The sequence below is a fragment of the Diadema setosum genome, chromosome 16 (assembly GCF_964275005.1).
Source record: "Diadema setosum chromosome 16, eeDiaSeto1, whole genome shotgun sequence".
NCBI classification, from domain to species: Eukaryota; Metazoa; Echinodermata; class Echinoidea; order Diadematoida; family Diadematidae; genus Diadema; species Diadema setosum.
The window spans coordinates 36,398-57,066 of record NC_092700.1 but is presented as its reverse complement, the minus strand read 5'-3'; the positions used below and the strand labels follow the sequence as shown (position 1 = coordinate 57,066).

At 37.0% G+C, this 20,669-nt stretch overlaps 2 protein-coding genes across 2 annotated transcripts in view; both read right to left on the bottom strand.

Moving 5' to 3' along the window:
- The window catches only part of LOC140240179 (uncharacterized), a 138,537-nt gene extending 118,363 nt beyond the window's left edge, over nt 1–20,174 (bottom strand). The window contains exons 1-2 of the mRNA XM_072319977.1: nt 20,007–20,174; nt 17,729–17,896 (exon numbers count right to left, since the gene is read on the bottom strand). Coding sequence (XP_072176078.1) covers nt 17,729–17,896; nt 20,007–20,096 — 258 coding nt within the window. The 5' untranslated portion in view covers nt 20,097–20,174. The remainder of the gene's footprint in view (nt 1–17,728; nt 17,897–20,006) is intronic.
- Nucleotides 170–7,487, bottom strand: LOC140239948 (uncharacterized). Its single transcript, XM_072319764.1, is given in 11 exon segments — nt 170–492; nt 495–530; nt 702–833; nt 1,382–1,612; nt 2,482–2,748; nt 3,253–3,514; nt 4,172–4,309; nt 4,717–4,971; nt 5,703–6,098; nt 6,752–6,817; nt 7,179–7,487. Coding segments are annotated over 11 exon segments (2,415 nt in total).
- Nucleotides 20,175–20,669: the final 495 nt, after the last annotated feature.

The window sequence follows — 20,669 nt, the reverse complement described above, 5'->3', positions numbered from 1 at the left end:
TTTTGCAATGTCACATTTGTTTCTTTCCTACATCATTCATGTCAGTTACTGACCAATGTCATTTGACTCAGATGGAATACTCCTTCTTCATACACTCTTTCAAATTGAATCATTGTCAAACATCCCCAAAAATCTGTTTTGGAAAGTACTAGTTGCCAAAGTTGTCAGTCTATTTAATTTCATAGGAGCAAGAAAGCCTTTTCCACATGTCCAAAGTCTGTGACAGAGTTTGCAACTTCTGACCCAACTTCTTAGGGTTTCGCACTGGTGGATTCACTTCAAATGCACCAAAACCTAAGTGCTGTCTGCCCGGAATGTAGTCAAACAGGGCATCAGGTTGGAATTCTCTTGTGAAATACCCAATATCCTTATCGTACATATCTGTTCTTGTTCCTCTTGTGTTCTCCCCCATGTCAACAAGTCCACAATCTGTAAACATAGTGTCAAGTTCCCTTCCGAAGGGTCCTCTCATTTGGGCACATCTTGTGATTTGGTGGGGGTGATACTTCCTCCTGAAGACTTGATCATTCCTGAAAGAATCAGACATATTCAGGTAAAATTAAGCATGTGGAAATATGATAAAATGTACAGACTTACTGTATAATTATTTCATTCATTGCAATCTTCGTTTGAGGAGATGTGAGTTCACTTTTTTTTAGTTAGAGAAGGGACATTGAGGTATACCTTGATTTTGTATTTACCTGCATAGTCTAGATTGACGAATTCGTTGACAAGGTCCAGTCCAACATTTCCTCCAGGTTTCCCTTTCATGTTTGCCACTCTGATCCACACATAGCTGACTTGGAGTTTGGGATCTGCAAACCCTCCCACACCTGCGTAGAGAAGCATCCAATAATAAAACATTATACCAATTACATTCAAGCAATCAGTGGCAAATTTCGTTTCAATTTGGGGCACCTAGTCTGCCACTCTGTCTTATTCATAAAGTGTAAAACATGTTGACAAACCATGAACTGTCCGTCACTTTTAAATGTTATAAATTGATGAATGACTAAAAATTTGTCAGTATTGCTGTATAACTCTAAACAATTGTACAACTAAACAATCCTAGTTTTTAAGGTTACAAACAAATTCTGTTGCATGAGAGTAAGCAAATCAATAAAGTAACTAAAATAATAAGCATCAGCAATTGAAGTAATGCTGAATGACAGAAGAATGTAAATTAGAGGTTTTGAATACAGATCATGGCTTGTGCAAGTACCAAAGGAGCCAAATCAATTCATCTTTTTAATTAATTCATGAAAATTAAACAGTTCTATATATTCTCAGAACAATATAGTGACATTTTCTTCACATATAAGAGTCTATAATTATGTACTATCTTTCATGAAGCTAAGCTACTACTTTAAGTGAAACTCACAGGCAAGGAAATAGTGTCCATTGATCAGATATTTTGAATGATTCCTCGTGTATAAGGTAACCATATCTGCTCTCCAGTCATCGACCATAGCAGGCCCATCACCTTCTCTCACTGCCAACCTTCTGACAAGATGACACAGGCCCTCATACATCAGTGCCTTCGTGTGATTGAGGACATCATCGTCTTTCTGTGCTCCAAACTCACAGTCTTCACTACAATACCATTGTCCTGTAGGGTGCAATAGAGTAACGACAAAGGAAAGTACCTCTACATGAGGTGGAATGTATCTTTAATAACGAGAAGATACCACAACTGCTATCCCTATGTCTGCATATTTCAATGAGGATAGATATCTTGAATAATTCCGAACTTCTGTACACGAAAGTCATGTCTCCTTTTATGTTCACATTCTCATCACTGGCATTCCTTTGTCTTGCCTACTCTAATGAAATCTTACCCTATTTGAATCGAACTGGTTTAGACCATTGGCGATGATCAATGCCCACAGCCCTCTGACCCTGACACATGTAGTCAATTGCTTTAATGTGTCAAACCTTTTTCCCCATACTGTCCTTAGGTCTGTGAATAAGGACGTCATCATTCTTTTTTTCACTCCATTTTAAACACTGTTAAATCTGTAGTGGGTCCCTTTTGAAAGCCTGAAATGTGGAAATACATACAATTAGTAGGAATACTGCAATTCAAGAGACACACTCTGAGATACAAAGTTTTGGAAACTCAGTGTACGTAAGTGGCAATTTACTACAGAATTGTTTAAATTTTCATTTGATTGGTTTGGTTGTTAGTTCTTCACGAGAAGTCCTGTTTCATGCTTATCTTCATTTCATGTGTGATTACTTTTGATCATGAAAAACATGACAATGCCTGAATGTAATGTAGTGGTACTGAGTATAAATCAAAACACCACTTCTGGACTGAATTTGTATCAATAGCGTTTCAGGCCATGTATGTTTACTATTCTTCATGAGATAATATGTCATCTGGTGTCCATCGCCTCCAGCCATTATACAGTATGACACTTTGTCATGTGTTTGCATTGTGTTATGAATAAAAAGAAAGAGCTACCATTAAATTAACTAGTACAGGATCATCCTTGCCGATGTTTACACAGCTCTTGTGGTACCATTCATACTTCTTGCAATCCTCTGCATGGTGGCACTGCACCATCTCTTCCTCCACATTCTTATGGCAGAAGCAGTATATGTAGGAGCCGCTCTGCTCACAGTCTGCACTGCAATACCAGTCTGTACTGGAGTCTGGAGCATCAGTGAGTCCCACACAGCTTAGGTGAAACCATGCATGCTTGCATGTTTTGGCACAGCACAAAACCATCTCATCTGTGTTCTCTTGAAGTCAAAGAACAGAAGGATAATCAGCAATGATTTTAAACCAAAATTTTCCCATAATCTTCACTAAAACTTGCACAGTTCACTCACCTAAGTTTCGATCAAGCCTATATACACTTTTTTCTTTTACTATTTAAGCAACACACTTTCGAATGAGGTTCTGGGTGCCATGGTTTTCATAATGACATGATAATGACACAGTCAGGAGGATCAAGGTATCTAAAACTGAAATTTTTAGCCTCACATATCAATTCATGGCTTCTGATGGCCACGCATGCACACATATCCATCTGCACAATGAATTCATGAAGACAAGAATGTAGGAAGCAGGAGTGTCTAAAACAGTGGAATCTCAAAATTCCTTATATTGTTGGTATCACAAGCATGCAAAAAGAATTGTATTACTTTGCTGTTCAGTTTCTAAAGAGAAGTCAGATTGCAGACTGAAGCAAGCATTCAAAATGTTAAACACAAACTATGCTCTTCTTTTTATTCATTGATCACCTATTGATTGGCAAACACAATATCGAAGTGCTTCATCTGGAGCATCTTTGACTGTTTCATCAAAGGCACTTGCTGCTATTTGCACATCGCCTCTGTCTGGAGGTGCCCAGCAGAAGTCCACTACTCTCTGCGCCAAATTGTTCACCCATTTGACCTGTTCTCTTGCATTCTTTTCACATGGAAATCCTTCAGGTTCATCGGTCAATGATGTTACCCCACATAATTTCATAGCACACAGAAGGATGTGGGATTCTGTGACAAACTTCAATGGAAAAATAAGAAAGAAGGGGTTTTGTTACATGAGATCCAGCAATATATTATTCTCCCACCCCACCCCTACCTGTGTACTAATGCAATGACTGTTCTTTGTTTCTTTTCTTAATACAAAATTAGCAAAAGTGCACACACACACACACACACAAATAAATAAACTAGATTACATAAAGTTACCCAACATGCCTTCCCTGTTAAACTAAGATTAAACATTTTACATAAACATCTTCATTCAATAAAATCTACCCGGCACTTATGAACAATCATGTGATAATATCAGCATCAGTGTTTAAAAGCACGTTTTCTGAAATTTCTCAGAGGAAAACAGAATATTGAAAGAAAATCTTGTTTGTAAATATCATCTTTATATTAAAATGTAGGCATGACCCCTGTCTGCAGTGAATATGTCAAATTTTTATGCGCTTAGACATGGTTTATTTTTTTAGACATGGTTTTATTTATTTATTTTTTTAAACAAGACAGCAATGCAGCCAATGTACACAGCTAGAGGGATAATCCTGGACACATACCAAGAGTGCCAAAGCTCTACACACACACACACACACACACACACACACACACACACACATATTGCACCACTTACGATCAAGTTAGAATTACTGACAAAATGACTTCGTGTACTCACCTTGTACAAATTCCACACATGCTTGAAATTTTCCATAACATCCTTCTTGAAAGATCTGTGGTTGAACTCATTCTTTAGCTGAGCTACTGTTTCTCTGTCAGCTATACTGGAAGCACTGAAGAAGCGCTTATTTGAGTCCTGTACATTGTGTAGAAATATTCAGTAGGGCATGTGATGTGGTATTGTTGGAGGCCACATTTAGTATGTCAACTATCAGGTGATATGATAACTGTAGGCTCTACAGCTTAATAGTAGCAACCCCAAATGAAAGCTTTTTTCAAGTACATTAAAATGATAAAGTCAAAAACATTTTGGTCAACATATCACATGCCTGGTCACTTAAAATTCAGTTTTTAAATCTCAATTGAAAAAGTCTCAAAGTTACATTACTGTATTTAAATTATGAATATTAACGTTATTAATCTATGATAGGACTTATTGCATATTGTGTATTATAATTAACCTTAACCTTTCACTTGACCAAGATGTCACCATCTGGATTTTATGTAACTCTTCATAAATGTCATCACACATAAATGTCATACCTGCAAGTGGAGAATTTCTTTGTGAAACTCCTGTGGACATGCATAGAGTGCTTCAAGACGGTCATCCCAAGATTTTCCATTACTGCGGGCTCTCTTGGCATGCAAAATGCGCTCAACTGTAAGTCCATCCCCATTGAGCATAAGACATGGTGTTCGTTTGCCTTGCTTAACTGGAATGTATTTCTGGAGATGCTCCATGACTCTGATCATTCCCTGAGTGCTTCCTGGATCAGCATCAACAACTCCAAGAGTGATCTACATTATAATGAATTATATAAATATATATATATATATATATATATGTATGTATATATATATAGAGAGAGAGAGAGAGGGAGGGAGAGGGAAGGAGGGATAGAGATGGAGAGAATTCATATACATTGTATTAAAGATCAGCCAGTAGAAAAAAGAAGGTGCTACAGAAACGTCAATCAGTATAGGAATAAAGGTTATCTTTGCAGAAAGTCTGCATGTGATTATAGTCAGAAAAAAATATAAAAAATTAATTGACATGGAAATGAATTTATACTATGATGGAAAACATACAGATGATTGAATAGGTTCAAGCTTAAGCATTTCCCTCCCTAAACAAATAAAGGAATCAGCTGAAAAATAGGCCTTTCCTGTAGAATCTACATGCTGCCCACCTGATTTGAAATGTTAAATGAGCTAGATGTAAATTTCTGCAAATGCCTGTGAACAATTTATTTCATTCAGATGCAATTATATCTGCATGACGTATATGCATACTATGTTGTTAGTTCAGTTTCTTACTGAAATATTATGTATATACACATCAATAAAACTGTAGCATGGCTCCAAGAGATGGGTGCAGGAGGTTGTGAGAAATGTCATTCTGGACTATTCATGTAATGTTCAGTCATTGCCCTTGTTATGGGAGATAAAAGGAAGTTGACATAACAAGAGAGACATTTTAATACAGTACTAGTCAGTAATTATTTTATTTACGAGTTGAACACACATACACATTCAGATTTTTCATCCATTTCCTTTGTGTGAGCATGAAGAATTCGTGATGGCATTTTCTTCTTCAGATGTTTCAGTTTTGAGATATGGGTTGTAAGAAGCCGCTCAAGGATGAATGTAGCTCTTCCTCTTCGGCGCTCAAACACATCCGGTGATGGAAGGAATGCATATTGATCAAGCCTTGAGGCCTGAACTTCTTTCTGAGATATCGCATCTTTGACACGATCTTTAACTGCGAAGCACATAGTCTGCAGCATGAACAAATTTGAGTGGTCTCTCCTCTGCTGCTTTACTTCTGTTCCTATCTGGATATTGTCGACGCAGAACCCATAGGTGTGTGGCTTTTGTACTTCTACCTCTTTGTTTCCAGTTTTGTCTCCTCTCTGTGGCTTCTCCTATTATGAAAAAAAAACGCAGACACAATGGCTGCAAGACAATCTCTAATGCAAGAATTCCCTCACTGCTATTACATTGTCATCAGCAGCATCATTGACAATCTGATGTACTCCATTTCCACATACTTTGAACTATGACCACCATGCTCACATCATAGGTACATAACCTAAAAATGTTGTGCAAGTTCCAATATGGGTGAAGTTTGAGATGGTCAAAGGTCAAAAATTAATGTCAATGGATTGTCCTAATAAGCATTGTAATAACAATATGGTGGTCTACCAGCTCTCAAAAATTTTCCACAGCTTTGAGATGTGATCACCAAACTCACACCACAGGAGCATACCATAAAGATGATGATCAAGTCCAAGTATTAATGATGTTCCACAAGTACAAAGATCAAATAGTAACAAAGCTTTACCTGCAATGATACAATATCACATTGTAATAAAGATATCATATAGTTCTCTCAATAACTTTCCACAGCTATGAACAACGACTACCAAATTCACACTACTGTACATTGTACATCACCTATAAACATCTTTAGATCACACAATGAGAATTGGTGAAGTTCAAACAAGGTAAAAGGTCAAATGGTCAAAAGGATGTACCTGCTAGGCATTGTACACAAATTGTTATGTCATTCCCAGGAAAACGAACTGACTGTGGCATGGTTGACATCTTGCTCAAAAGCAGTTAATATTGGCCTTTGTTTCATCTGCATAAATAAAGAGAAGGTAAAGAGGGATCAAAAAGTTAAGATAATGAAAATGCACACACAAACACACACACATTATCATAGTATTGTTATCATTATCATTAAACATCCTTGTTTCCATTGTTTTTGTTTAACGGGCTATTTGTTTTGTTAAGCAGCTATTGTCATAAAATATGAATAATTATAAGGACTACGACTAAGCATTTCAAGTACAGTAATGATAAGTAAATTCTTCATTTTTTAACTTTTACTGTCATCACCATCATCATTTCTATCATATGGTTATATATTCATAACATTTTAGAGGGCAATTTCCGTCACCCTCACTTTTCATTTCAATATTCTAGTCCGTCGGACTTACCTCATTTTTTATAATGTCCACAAACGCCCTGATGAAAGCTTGTTTTGCTTTGGTGGACACTTTTAAAAGGGCGCGCATTCCCTTGAGGTATTGGTAGTCGGCGAAATAAGCCAGAGCTCTTTTGATTGGTAATGTCTCTCTTTGCGAAGTCGCTTTTCCATTGCATTCACTCTCTGTTTCCAATAAATCATCCATCAGTGGACCGACCTCGTTGTCCCCGACATCTGATTCCAAGTCCAGAGATCCCGTTTCCATCACTTCATCAGTTTCCTCTTGCGGACTTTCATCTTTATCACTTCCTGCTTTCATCGGAGTCTGGAAAAGAGCTCTCTTTTTGCTACATGGTTGATGCAATGGGCTGCGTGCTGATTGAGATGATTCATTTTCTGCCGTCTTGTTTGTTTCGGCTGGTGTTGTAGAGGCTGTATGTTGTTCATATCGCGAAAGACTTCTCTTTTGCCTCTTCTTTTTTTTTTCCTGTTTGCAATGATAGTTTGTTGGACTAGGATCTTCCTGCATGGATGGCAAATGAAATTATCCAGATATACTGTCCGATGACAGAGTCTATACGCCGTTCCTGGAGATGTTAAAAGACTTAATCTTGTCCTCCTATAACCGTACGATCCCTTTGAAAAGGCGGACATACACATAGCGCACTTCGTTGGATCATAATGAGCCATTTTGTTTTCGTATACACGTGCTCATGCGTTGCCCAGTACCAACGTGGTCACATAGGAACGCATATTGCGCAATGTAACTGAAAAGTGCACAAACGAGCGCACCCTATTTGCGTGCGAGAAAGTTTTCCCGCCAATTTTCTCCGCGAACCACGCATATAGGCTGAGATACAATGGGATCCAAGGTATTTTCTAGTACAAGTATCATGGACCTTCTGTAGTAATCATGTTCATACTTAAGGGTTCAAGGAGTCACGATACATCGCATTAACTCTTTATATCACGGCCTCGAGAACTGAATGATAATTAGTGCAGCCTACGTGAAGCTTATCTTAAGTAAAGGACACTTACTTATTATGGACACATGGACACACACACATTAAAAAAAGATAGAACAAAAATTGTACGTATAGGCCTATATTGTGTCCCTCTCAATCCAGGTGTATAAATGGGTACCTATATGGCAACCATCTACAGGGTAATAACGGCAGGGCCTCTGGAAAAGTCAATGAATGAAGAAGACCAATCTTATAGCAATAATAGCAATGACAACGGAACGATAGCTATTAGTGAGTAGAAGGAGTATATGTGACAGTGCACCTCAAAACGAACATAAAGTCGCACACACTGATTTTGTGTGAGAACTGAAAATACGTGAAATGGGTCAACCTAGCCGAACTTGACTTTTTCATATTTTCTGAAAGAGCGGGTCTTCTTTTACATTATGCTAAAATTTGGTATCATAAAACGGACAGAAAAGTGTGTTTTTTAGCAGTTTATCCCGAACATTTTGGTAAAATAGTGTGATTAGGTGTGTCTTTAGAATCCCTTTTTCATTTCTGAAAAACCTTGTCCACACTCTTCACTTTCAACTCTAATAACTTTTGAAAGGATAGTGCTACTGCTTTGAAAGTTGGCATTAATTATGAACAGAATGTTTCAATGAGGCATGCCTAATTTCAGATTAATCTCATGATCCCTTCATTGTTGTTACTCTGGTGGTTTACTCCCTGTTTTTTGTCCCATTCATCGCACAGCCAGCACGGTTTGGTAAAGATTAAGCGCTTGAATAGACACTGTACTTCAAAGCCTCTTTTCTCAGTTCACACTTTTCCTGAGTTTGTGCTTTCTTTCCAATATTTAGATAGGTTAGGAGAGTCCATTTGATTTGAGTTATACATCATCTTTAAGCTTAAAGTCTGCTCTTTCAGAATATGGTCTTGACTAAAAATGCATGTCTGGCGACTTTTTGTTTGTTTTGAGGTGCAGGGTCACATATAGTAAATAGAAGTAGTAACACCCACTAGTAGTAGCAGTACCTAGTAGTAGTAGTAGTAGTAGTAGTATATAGTAGTAGCAGAATAGTATAGTAATTATAATAATGATAATGATAACAACAATGAAGGATTATCGGGAGTTGGCAGCTGAACTTCTATACAGCATTTAAATCATGTAAAAAATGCTTGTGATAAAGATCATCGATGGACAGTGGCGAATCTAGGGAAAACGGCGCCCGGGGCAAGCGCGAAAATTGCGCCCTTAATTTCTGAAAGTGTTCAACCCCAACCCCATCCCGGTAAAGGGACTTTAAACAAAGTCTACATGATATACTTTTTCAAGCACTTAAAAGGGTTCTTTTGAGGGTGATTTAAATGTAATAATTTTTGATAAATTTTGGCAGGCGAGAGCAGCGAGCGAGCAGAAATTTGTGTATTTCAGCTTACAAAACATGGAATTCTTGTCATTTTTTGCTTATCAAATCTTTCAATTCTAATCAAGATATAATGACGGTCTTATTGATAACGATTTATACCGACAAACTGAGTACTTTAAAAAATACTCTAAATTAGTACGCGCGAGTGAGCCGAAATTTGTATATTTCCACGTCATCATCACATTTTGTTCTTATCTCTCTTTTTTTTTTTGTGGATAAATTTTGGCGAGCGAGCGTAGCGAGCGAGCCGAAAATGTCCGTATTTCAGCTTACAAAACATGTAATTCTTGTCATTTTTTGCTTATTAAATCTTACAATTCTAATCAAGATATGTAGTGACGACGTTATAGATAACTATTTATACCAACAAACTGAGGACTTATAATACTCTAAATCAGTACGAGTGAGTGAGCTAAAATTTGTATATTTCCGCGTCATCATTACGTTTTGTTCTTATCTCTTTTGATTTGGTTTTTTTTTGCGCTCTCCCCCCCCCCCCACCCCCCCGAATGTTCGAAAACATTGACGTCCTCTTTTGATCCAATCGGCGATCGCTTCAGAACGAATGAAAATGCAGCCGCTGCTCCGTGTAACATTTTTCCTGCTAAATATAGAATGACATGTGTGAACACTATAGACATTGTCATTTTGTCCGCGTCATCGTCACGTTTTGTTCTTATCTTCTTCTTCTTTTTGATAAATTTTGGCGAGCGAGCGCAGCGCAGCAGTGATGGCCTTATAGACAACGATTTATACCAACAAACTGTGGACTTGAAAAAAATACTCTAAATTGTACGAGCGAGTGAGCCGAAATTTGCATATTTCCGCGTCATCATTACGTTTTGTTCTTATCTTGCTTATTTTTTTTTGCGCCCCCGTATGTTCGAAACCGTCTGCGCCTTAATTATTTTGATCCAATTGGCGATCGTTTCAGAACGAAAGAAATGCAGCCGCTGCACCGAGAAACATTTTGCCTGCTAAATATAAAATGACATGTGTGAACACAATAGACATCGTCATTTTGTCCGCGTCATCATCACGTTTTGTTCTTACCTTCTTTTTTGATATAAATTTTGGCAAGCGAGCGCAGCGAGCGAGCCGAAAATTTTTGTATTTCAGCTGACAGAACATAGAATTCTTGTGTGAAAACAATAAACATTGCCATTTTGTCCGCGTCATCATCATGTTTTGTTTTTCTCTTGTTTGATTTATATATAGTTTTCTGCCTCTTCTTCTTTTCTTTTTTTTTTTATTCTTCTTCGTTTTTTTTTTTTTGCGTCCCCAATGAGTGCCCCCCCCCCTAGATACGCCACTGTCGATGGAGGATGAGATATTTTACTTACAAAATGAGTCAAATATACAGACGCAATATAGGCCTAAACTGTACTCAGGTAAAGAACACGGTTAAATGACGAAATTTTCTCAAAAGGAGCTAAACATCCAGGTCCGAAGGTTTACAGTCCGAAAGTGCAAAATTCATTTCCAACGAACACGGATATTGCGAAATTTGAGATACAATCAAGTCTTTCCTAGCGCGCCATTGACAGTGAAAAACAAAAGAAACGTATTCCGCTTTGACGAAATATCAGTCGCTTACAAAATTACGTATTAAAGAACAAATATTAATATACAGAGCATCTTTGGTTACGAATTTTTCAATGTGTTCAAATAGAAAGCGCTCTGCGCTCCTGTGTGCATGTCAAACATCGTTTCCGAAGAGAACTTGTTTGCATTATCATACTAAGGCCTACATCAGAAATGAAATTATGCTCGTAATTCCCAAGGTTCGGGGTTCAAAATTTCGCAAATTAATTTAACCTGGATGACTCCGAGAATCAAATAATGTTCGTTGTTACGGAAATTTATTTGCATGTTTTCTTTTTCTGCCGGTATTCTGAAGGTTCATTATTCCCGATGTAGTTGTTAATCCGAAAATGATACGAACCTCTCTTTGTGATATTGCGGAGGTTTGCTAGTCAGACAAGCAAACAACTTTCGCTATGAAACCCGAATATGGATAAAATATGAATATAACGTACCCTTTATACAAAAAAAAAAAAAAAATCAGAACACTAAACCTTTTATAATTTTCAGATTAACGAGCCTTCGGAATGACTAACCTTTTCCATAATTTGGATTAATTAACCTTCCAAACAACGAATCAAATCATAGCTGAATCGTATACTTAGTACCATCACTTTTTAATGCTTGTTTTCATAGAAAAATTAAGAAGCATGTGCAACTTCACTCTTTCAAGAGATACATTTAAACAAGTTCAATTTGAGATATCACTGATATTGACAACATACATTATACGCATGGTTTGCTTGTTTCTATGTAGCGTATCCGTTCGATTATCATGAAATTTCGATACATCATGACAAAACTGTTTTTTTTTTTTCACAACAGGTAGTGCTTATTGGTATACCTTTTTCTTTCTTCGAGGGACTCCTGTTACTAAAAATCGTGTGTGTGTGTTTTCCCATCCCTTTTTTAAATGTCTTTTTCTATTTTTCGCCAGTGTTTGAATTGAAGGGGTCGGTGCATTATAGTGCTAACCCACACAATGTTCATTTTGAGATAATCGCTTTTGAAAGTTTGAAAAAATCCATAAATCAGGTTAATGACTCGAGAAGGCCAATTTTTTCGTATATGAACCTTTACATACTCAAGATTGAATAGTGTCTTGGGGAAATTTACTACCCTGTTATTTTGGTGGATTCAAGAGGATTTTTCAAGTCACATTTTGAATTTGTGGCTTAGCACTTTAATGCAGCCAAATCCGTCGTGTATACAAATACTCTTTATTTTTTGAAAACTCACAAAATATCAATATCTCTTCGCTAAAAATGGAAAATTAATGTAATATTTGAGTTTCTCTCCTTTGTGACGTGAAATTAAAATAAGATATACTTGTTTTTAACTGTCTGTATTGTATAATCTGTGTGAATTATGAAGACAAACTTTGCATATATATATTTCAGACGCACACACGCGCACAGAATCAATCATTGTACGCATAAAGACATCTTGAAATGTGGATATTCAACAATTTCAACGATTCAACTTTTAAAAGAAAAAGCATTCAGTGTCATACAACATAATAATATGATTTGTTGGGGGGGGGGAGGGGTTATATCTCATTGAGGATTTTACATCTTCCGTGTACCTAAAAGCAGGGAAAGAGTCCCTTCTTCAGCATTATGCATATAACGCATTTTAAATTTAGGATATCTAGACCAGAAAAAATAAAGTAAAATGGTAGATATCAACATTATTCCAGAGATTATCATGTCTTTTGTTAAAGGGAATAAAACACCATAGATTAGACATTAAGGCCTTGTTTAGCTAGATTGGTTTTCTTATTTAGGGTATCAAAATCACCAATAGTACTCTAAAATCCTTCTTTGTATGACAACAACTTTACAAAAAAAAAACAATAGTGTTGCATGAGAATTATGACTCTACATGCCTCAATGAATCCTCCTCCTCCATGTTCGTTGGTAAATGCAGGCTGTGTGAAATTATGCAGTAAAGTTCTTATCATAAAATGAATGACTAACTCTTAATGGCCAAAAATCCATGAAAAGAACAGTTTTAAAAATTGGGAAAAATCCCTTTGGAAGTATGAACACTTACAGATTTCGTATATTTGGACAGACCAAATTTCATGCTGAAATCCAATGTGCCGAATAAGACCAAAGTAGTCTACGTATTATACCAAGTTGGTGTGTTTATACACATACATTTTACCCCATATGCACGTTTTCAGACTACATTTGGATCTTGAAGATCATTTAGGAACAAGAAAAAAAATGTTCTCATGTCAAAGCTGTTACGGTGACAAAACATACACGAAAAAGTGAAAACTCTATATGCTTTCAATAGTTTTATCAATCACAAATCTCCAAATTAATTTGAAGGAAACTTTCTTTTTTGTAAATTAATCTTGAAAACAACCCTGTGAAAAAAAAAATAACTCTGAAATTTGTAACATAATACAGCAAATACATTTTCTTTCCAACATGGAGACTTCTTCATAAAAATGCATGATAAATACCGAGTTTAAAGGGTAAATTCAGTAGTGGAAAAAAGGGAGCTATTGACTCACAATTAAATTAGGTTAAAAAAACACTATATTATAAGCATTGATGCTTTAAATTCCGCTTTGATTGCTTTCAACGTTTATTGATTTAAATTGAGAAACCGTATAGAGGTATCGACCACGTGGAACTATGAATTTTATACGACAGCGTTAGATTTGAAAAATAATTTTTGCAGTTCTATCATAAATGTAACATCCTTTCAAAGGATGTTAAACATGTAAGTATCGTGTTTCGGTTATGTAAGGAACTACAGGGAAGCACAGCTGTATTGACAGCGGCAGGATTCTTTTTTTTTTTTTTGTTGAAAATTTGAGGTAAATTAATCGATATTAAAAATGCATTTTGTTTTCATCCATTTTCTACTGTCTATAGCTAATCCCCCTAGATATGGCTGTGAAAGCATAGCAAAATTGCATTTTATTCAAAAGAAGTTACAAATTAATCAATGACAATTTCAAATGTTGTTTCACTAGTGATCTAACTCTGTAAGAATTACTAACAGATAAGGCACATGTCCAAACATCCAGCTATCCGTACATTTTTTTACCCATATTTTTATGAACGTTTTCAGATCACACTTGCACCGGGAAAAAAATCTTAAATTTAGAGACAATACACTTATTATAATAAGCCATTTTGATGAAAAAAATACACATAACAAATAAAGATTTATATTTTGAATATATTTCATCAGTTATTTAACTACTGATTAATTTTGAGGAAGCTTTCCTTTTGAAGCGAAATGTCAGCATGAATAAAGTGCTAACCCACTAATGAAACTTTAAGGTGCTGGGACAGACCATGAATGTTGATTAATTTTCTTATAGGTCATAATGCACAATACTAAAATACTCCTAAAACCAGTGATTGTGGTATTTTCTTGATAAGTTCAACAAAAATAAAAAACTGGTGAAAAATGTCATGATCAGCAGAATTAGCATGAAAATAGTGCTAACCCCGACAGTACAAAAATTAACAAAAGATACTCATTAAATGCTTAAAATTTCATTAATGTTTATCTCATATCCATTTTCATTACTGGCAGAAGAGTACAAGTTATGTTATGAATCAGAATCACTCATTTTTGTACATGAAAAAGTTTCCTCACTGTTCAGATTTAGATATTTTTATGACACCCTTCTGTCTGCTACCATGGAGGTCGCCATCTTGAAAAGTGTGGCTTAGCATTATATTCCTGCCTATAAGATGTGATTAATTTTCGGGGCAAAAAGATGCCTGCATTAAAAACCCGTTTATTGCTTAAATTTCAAGATGACATTTTTAGAGATTATAGAGCAGTGATTCAGGATGGTGTAAATGCATGTAACTCATTTTTCACCAAAGTGTGGGTTAACACTATAATGCACCGACCCCTTCAATTATTAAATTCCATCCATTTATTCATTTTCATTTCATTATTCCTTGATGACAATAAGTTGTTTCTTTCCTTTTTTTAGCATTTTCTTCCCCTTCTTCGTTGTGCCCGGCTTTGCATCGTACGTGTTTCTCGAAAATAATTGAGTCCCTCCTATGACCTACTCGTGAATATTCATGAGCTGGGGGAGTCACAATGCTTTTAGCCTTTTGACAAGGCCCGCACGGCTGAGATCGCTTCTTTTTTTTACTCACCCAAAAGCAACGCAATATACAGCGAGAGGGTTTGCCAACAGTAATAAGGCCTTGCCATAAAGCTACACTGGATTGACGGCCAGCGCATGCGCACAAATTTCAAATCCATTGACTGTATAAGATGTCGTTCTCCCGAGTTTCTCTCGACCGAGTCGCATTAACTCATCAATTTGAACAGAAAGGGACTATTGGCAGAACCAAAAGTTGAACGCAGTCTATCGTCAACATTACAACTCCACCTGTAAGTCTTCATAGTACAGAATTTTTTCGATTTCATATTGCTTTTTAGGCGCTATACTGCGTCAGTCATGATCCTGTATGCTACAATGCGCGGGCTGGTCGCAGTTAACCGTACCGGTACTCTCAGTAGAGTTGTGCAGTAGGGGCCTACTAGACTACTGGGGCCTACCGTTACTTAACTTAGGCTGAATCGCCGGCTATTCTGTCTTTACTCAGTTTTCTATTTTTCTAGATTTTATTCGGCCAGACATTCTTGAAGTCTGTAATATGAAGAATCTAGACTCTACAGGTTAAACGCTAAATTAAAAACATTTAGCCCTAGAAATAGATCTGAAACTTAGATTTAGATCTGTGTTCTATACATTACTAACTACTACTTCTGGACATTATAGGCTATAGACTTTATAGACTTACCGTTAGTCATTGTAGATAGGTAGGTTAGGCTTTACGTTGTTCTTAGATCTACTATAACATTAGTACCTTCTAGGCCTAGATCCCCAATAAACAGTCTAGCTGTAGATTTAGCCCCTATCTGGATAGAGAGTCTAGATCTAGAGTCTTGACTAGAAAATCTAGAAACTAATTTTCATTAATCTACTAGTCTGTTATAATGACGCCCCAAAATAGACGTCTGGAGGTTACATAGACCTAGACAATCGAGTAGACAGAGTTCGAGAGTTCTCGTACGTTTTTAACAGGCCTGCGTAGATAGTAACGGTTAGAACACTACTACCCTAACGTTAGTACTGTAGTGACAATAAGGCCTACAGTAGGAATCGACACAAACGAGAACTAGGGGCTATTTTTTTTATTTTCTAATAAAGCTGTAAATAAACTTTTAGTCAGGCCTAGCTCCTAGTATTCTTTAGTTTAAATAGAGTTTAGGCCTTCAGCCAAAAGGGTCTAGGCTTACTCTTACTTTGGGCATAGAGTAGGAATACTAGGATAATGATGAGATCAGTAGGCCTATCGTATGCAGATTCCTACGTACCGCTTTACTAGTCTCTAGATGTCTAGTGTATCGTTAGGCCTGAATACACTACGGTCTAGACGGTCTACAGTGTAGTACCTGTAGTCTTGATGAACAATATAGCTTAACATCTAGAAACTAGTCTAATATTATTCTTAATCCAAATGCAATGCTTCATGAGATCGACAATAACCCAAGCAGCAGCCAGGCTTTTGATGTAGCAGTACTTCTTGTGCCGCTAAATAATACTGAAACATGAACACAGACTGACAACATTTGGGGAAAGCAAGTTATTTTCCACATACAAATGAATGGATAAAATGAAATTAAATGTGAATCAATAATGATGACTTTATACAATACAAATATTTCAAAAAAATTGTACTCGATCTAAACTATTCATTGTTTTGACACTGCATCCGCTGAACATTAAGAGTTTGGATGGTAAAATACGATAGACAACCCGCAGAAAATAGACCGAGATACGTAGTTCTGGTTGATAAACGACGTGTTTATCAGCCAGAACTGCGTACCTCTAGGAGATACGCAGTTCTGGCTGATAAGCACGTGGTTGACGACGAAAAGAGATACGTAGTTCTGCCTGATGAAACACGTGCTTATCAGGCAGAACTGCGTATCTCCTAGAGATACGCAGTTCTGCCTGAAACCCCCCCCCCCCCGCATAACCAAAAACTTACGCAGTTCTGGCTGATCAACCCGGGCACGTGACCAGAGATACGCAGTTTTACCAGATTACGATCGCAAAAATTTGGCGACGATTAATCTGGCAGAACTGCGTAAGTTTTTTGAATTGGTAATTTTTACTACTTAAAAAGGTCAAATTGTTTTTTTTTTTTTGCTGGAAATAAATTCTTTAGACCAATTATGACCGAGAAAAGAGGAAAAATGCAACTCATCGTATCTCAGTTTAGAAAGGTGTAACATTGAATCTTTAAACGCGATTTCTGGCGTAATGTGTTAAAGGAGATACGCAGTTCTGCCAGATTACGGCCGAATGCCTCCGGTACCACTTCGTGGCGGAGGCATAAAAATTCGATTTCTGATCGAATGATTACAATCCTTCTGTATTAAAGAAAACGTACTTCGTAATTCCCTTCATTTTCGATTCAATTCAAAACGGTCAACATGAATCTCTCCTCTATGGCCCAGTATACGATATTACACTGGAATATAGCAAATGCAAATTAAGATACCCTTGCTTCTGATGCTGATGTCTTGAGGGCAAGAAAGAAACCGTCGGCTATGTTGACTTCCTTAAGCTCCAGAGTCTTAAGGTTTGGCATGGTGCAGATACTCTTGGCATATGCCTCTGATGCAGCAGCCGATATGTCAGGTCCTCTAGAGTGTATGATAGATTCCAGCTGTGCAGTACAGAAGGAGGGTGAGAAATAACGTAAAATACTGGGCTGGATGCATAAACGCTAGCAATTGCTTGTGCTAGCCTTTTACTCGAATTCGTATGCAAAAAACAAGCAATTGCTTGCGAGCAGAAGCTTTTGCTAGCAAGCACGAGTATTTGCGTGATGCCCGCAAGCAATTGCTTAGAGACCAAGCATTTGCTTAAAAAATTATGCATAAAACATACCTTTTGCTAGTTCTTACCAGCAATTGCTTACGATTTTCCAAGCTCTGTAAAATGAGCTTGAGCTTTTGCTTAACTGGGACGTTCCCTTTTAAGTATCATTTTCATATTTATGAAAGAAAGACCACACTTGTGAAGGAGTGGTATAAATCTTCAAGAAATTACTCATAAGTAGAGTAAGGAACTTTTTCATTTCAACAACGGGAATGTCCAGTGGTTAGCACCCAAAATGTGATGAAAAACAGGTAGGACGTCTGACTTCGGTGGAGAGCAAGGAGACCTCTCTCCACGTGCGATCTGGAAGATCCGGGATACTGTTAGCAGTGATGGGAATCAGCCAGTGACACATGTGTGTGTATAGTTGTGTGTGTGCGTCTGTGTGTGCATTTATGAGTGTCATTTCACAGCTCTTCTGCTATCATGTCAGGAAATGTTTCCGCGCACACACACGCCCTTTCGAATACATGCTGCCACACTCCTTTGTTCTTGTGTTCGCACAGGCGTGACGTCCCTTTTGTTGAAAACGCAAGCAATTGCTTGTGCGGGACAAGCAAAAGGTATGGGCACAAGCAAAAGGTTATGCATATGGATTTAAGCAATTGCTTGAACTAGACCTTTTGCTAGACGAGCTTGTGCTTTTGCTTGAAGCAATTGCTTATAAGCAATTGCTTGTTTTATGCATTTGGCCCACTAAGGGAAGACTATCCTGTCAGTGTGAATATAATACCTTGATGTTTTTATCCCTTTTCCTCCCTCCGACACACACAAATTCGAACAACACATAAACAAAGATTACATATTATCGAATAAGGATCCCGACCGATTGGCATGGAGGCTTGTAACAATTTTCATTCTGAAGACATGATGTAACATTGTGGTCACATAACTAAGTTTGAACAAAGCAACAACCTACACCACAAGTAAAGAATCCATGAATTCAGATTCTTAATGTTAGGCATGTAACAGGTGCTCTTTTTTAAAAACAAACCTTAGAGGCACCAAGAGGTGGATCATGAAATGTGGACTTATGGATTTGAGCTGTGGAGCGAAGGAGAGAGGGGGGTGATTTGAAACACAGATGAGAAAAAAAAACATCTCTTCATGCAGAAAATAAAATGGCATCGCCTCAATAAAGGTCCCTCAACGTGTCAGATTGATTCCAGCTATTGTAGAATTGAAGGTACACCTGTAATATCACACAAGTTTTGATGATGATTACGATTTCATATGCTCATAGAAGCTGAGATACCCCTATCATATTTATATACATATACATATCACGTATAGATATGTTTGCATAAAATTATATATATATATATTTTTTTTCTCTTAACACAACCCTTGCCGGCACCGAGAGGTAGATCATGAAAAGAAGACTTATGGATTGTAACTGTGGAGTGAAGAGGGGGATGATGTAAAACACAGATGAAATCACCAATCACTTCAGTAAGTAGATACGATGACATTGCCTCAATAAAGTTTTCCATTTAATTTTACACATAAAATCTTCACTATTTTTTTCTATCCTATTAAAGAAATCACTACCATCCACATTTGTAATATTAGTACATGTATCATCTAGGGAGTGACACCTAAAGTTATATAGGATTATGGGGTTATGCCAGCATCTCCTTTTCAATTGTCAGTAGACATTAATATTGGAATCATTGCTTTGTGTACTTGGGAAACCCCACCCATTTATTCTTTTTTTATAACAGAAAAAAAAAATCGATTTCTGAACGAATGACAACAATCCTTCTGTATTAAAGAAAGCGTACTTTGTAATTCCCTTCATTTTCGATTCAATTCAAAACGGTCAACATGAATCTCTCCTCTATGGCCCACTATACGATAGTACACTGGAATATAACAAATGCAAATTAAGATACCATTGCTTCTGATGCTGATGTCTTGAGGGCAAGAAAGAATCCGTCGGCTATGTTGACTTCCTTAAGCTCCAGAGTCTTAAGGTTTGGCATGGTGCAAATACTCTTGGCATATGCCTCTGATGCCGCAGCCGATATGTCAAGTCCTCCAGATTGTTTGATTGATTCCAGCTGTGCAGTACAGAAAGAGGGTGAGAAATAACATAAAATACTGTCAGTGTGAATATAATACCTCCATGTTTTCATCCCTTTTCCTCCCTCCGACACAAACAAATACGAACAACACATAAACAAAGAGTACATGTTATCGAATAAAGATCCCGACCGATTGGCATGGAGGCTTGTAAAAAATTTCATTCTGAAGACATAATGTAACATTGGTGGGTAACAGGTGCTCTTTTTTTTTACACAAACCTTGGCAGCACCAAGAGGTAGATCATGAAATGTGGACTTATGGATTTGAACTGTGGAGCGAAAGGGGGGGGGGTGATTTGAAACACAGATGAAAACACCTATTTCTTCAGGAAGTAGATAAAATGGCATCGCCTCAATAAAGTGTTCCATTGAATTTCACACATTTGAAATCTTCAATCAGTTTTTTTTTTTATTCAATTGTAATAAACAAACCACTACCATCTATACTTGTAAGAGTGACGCCTGTATGTA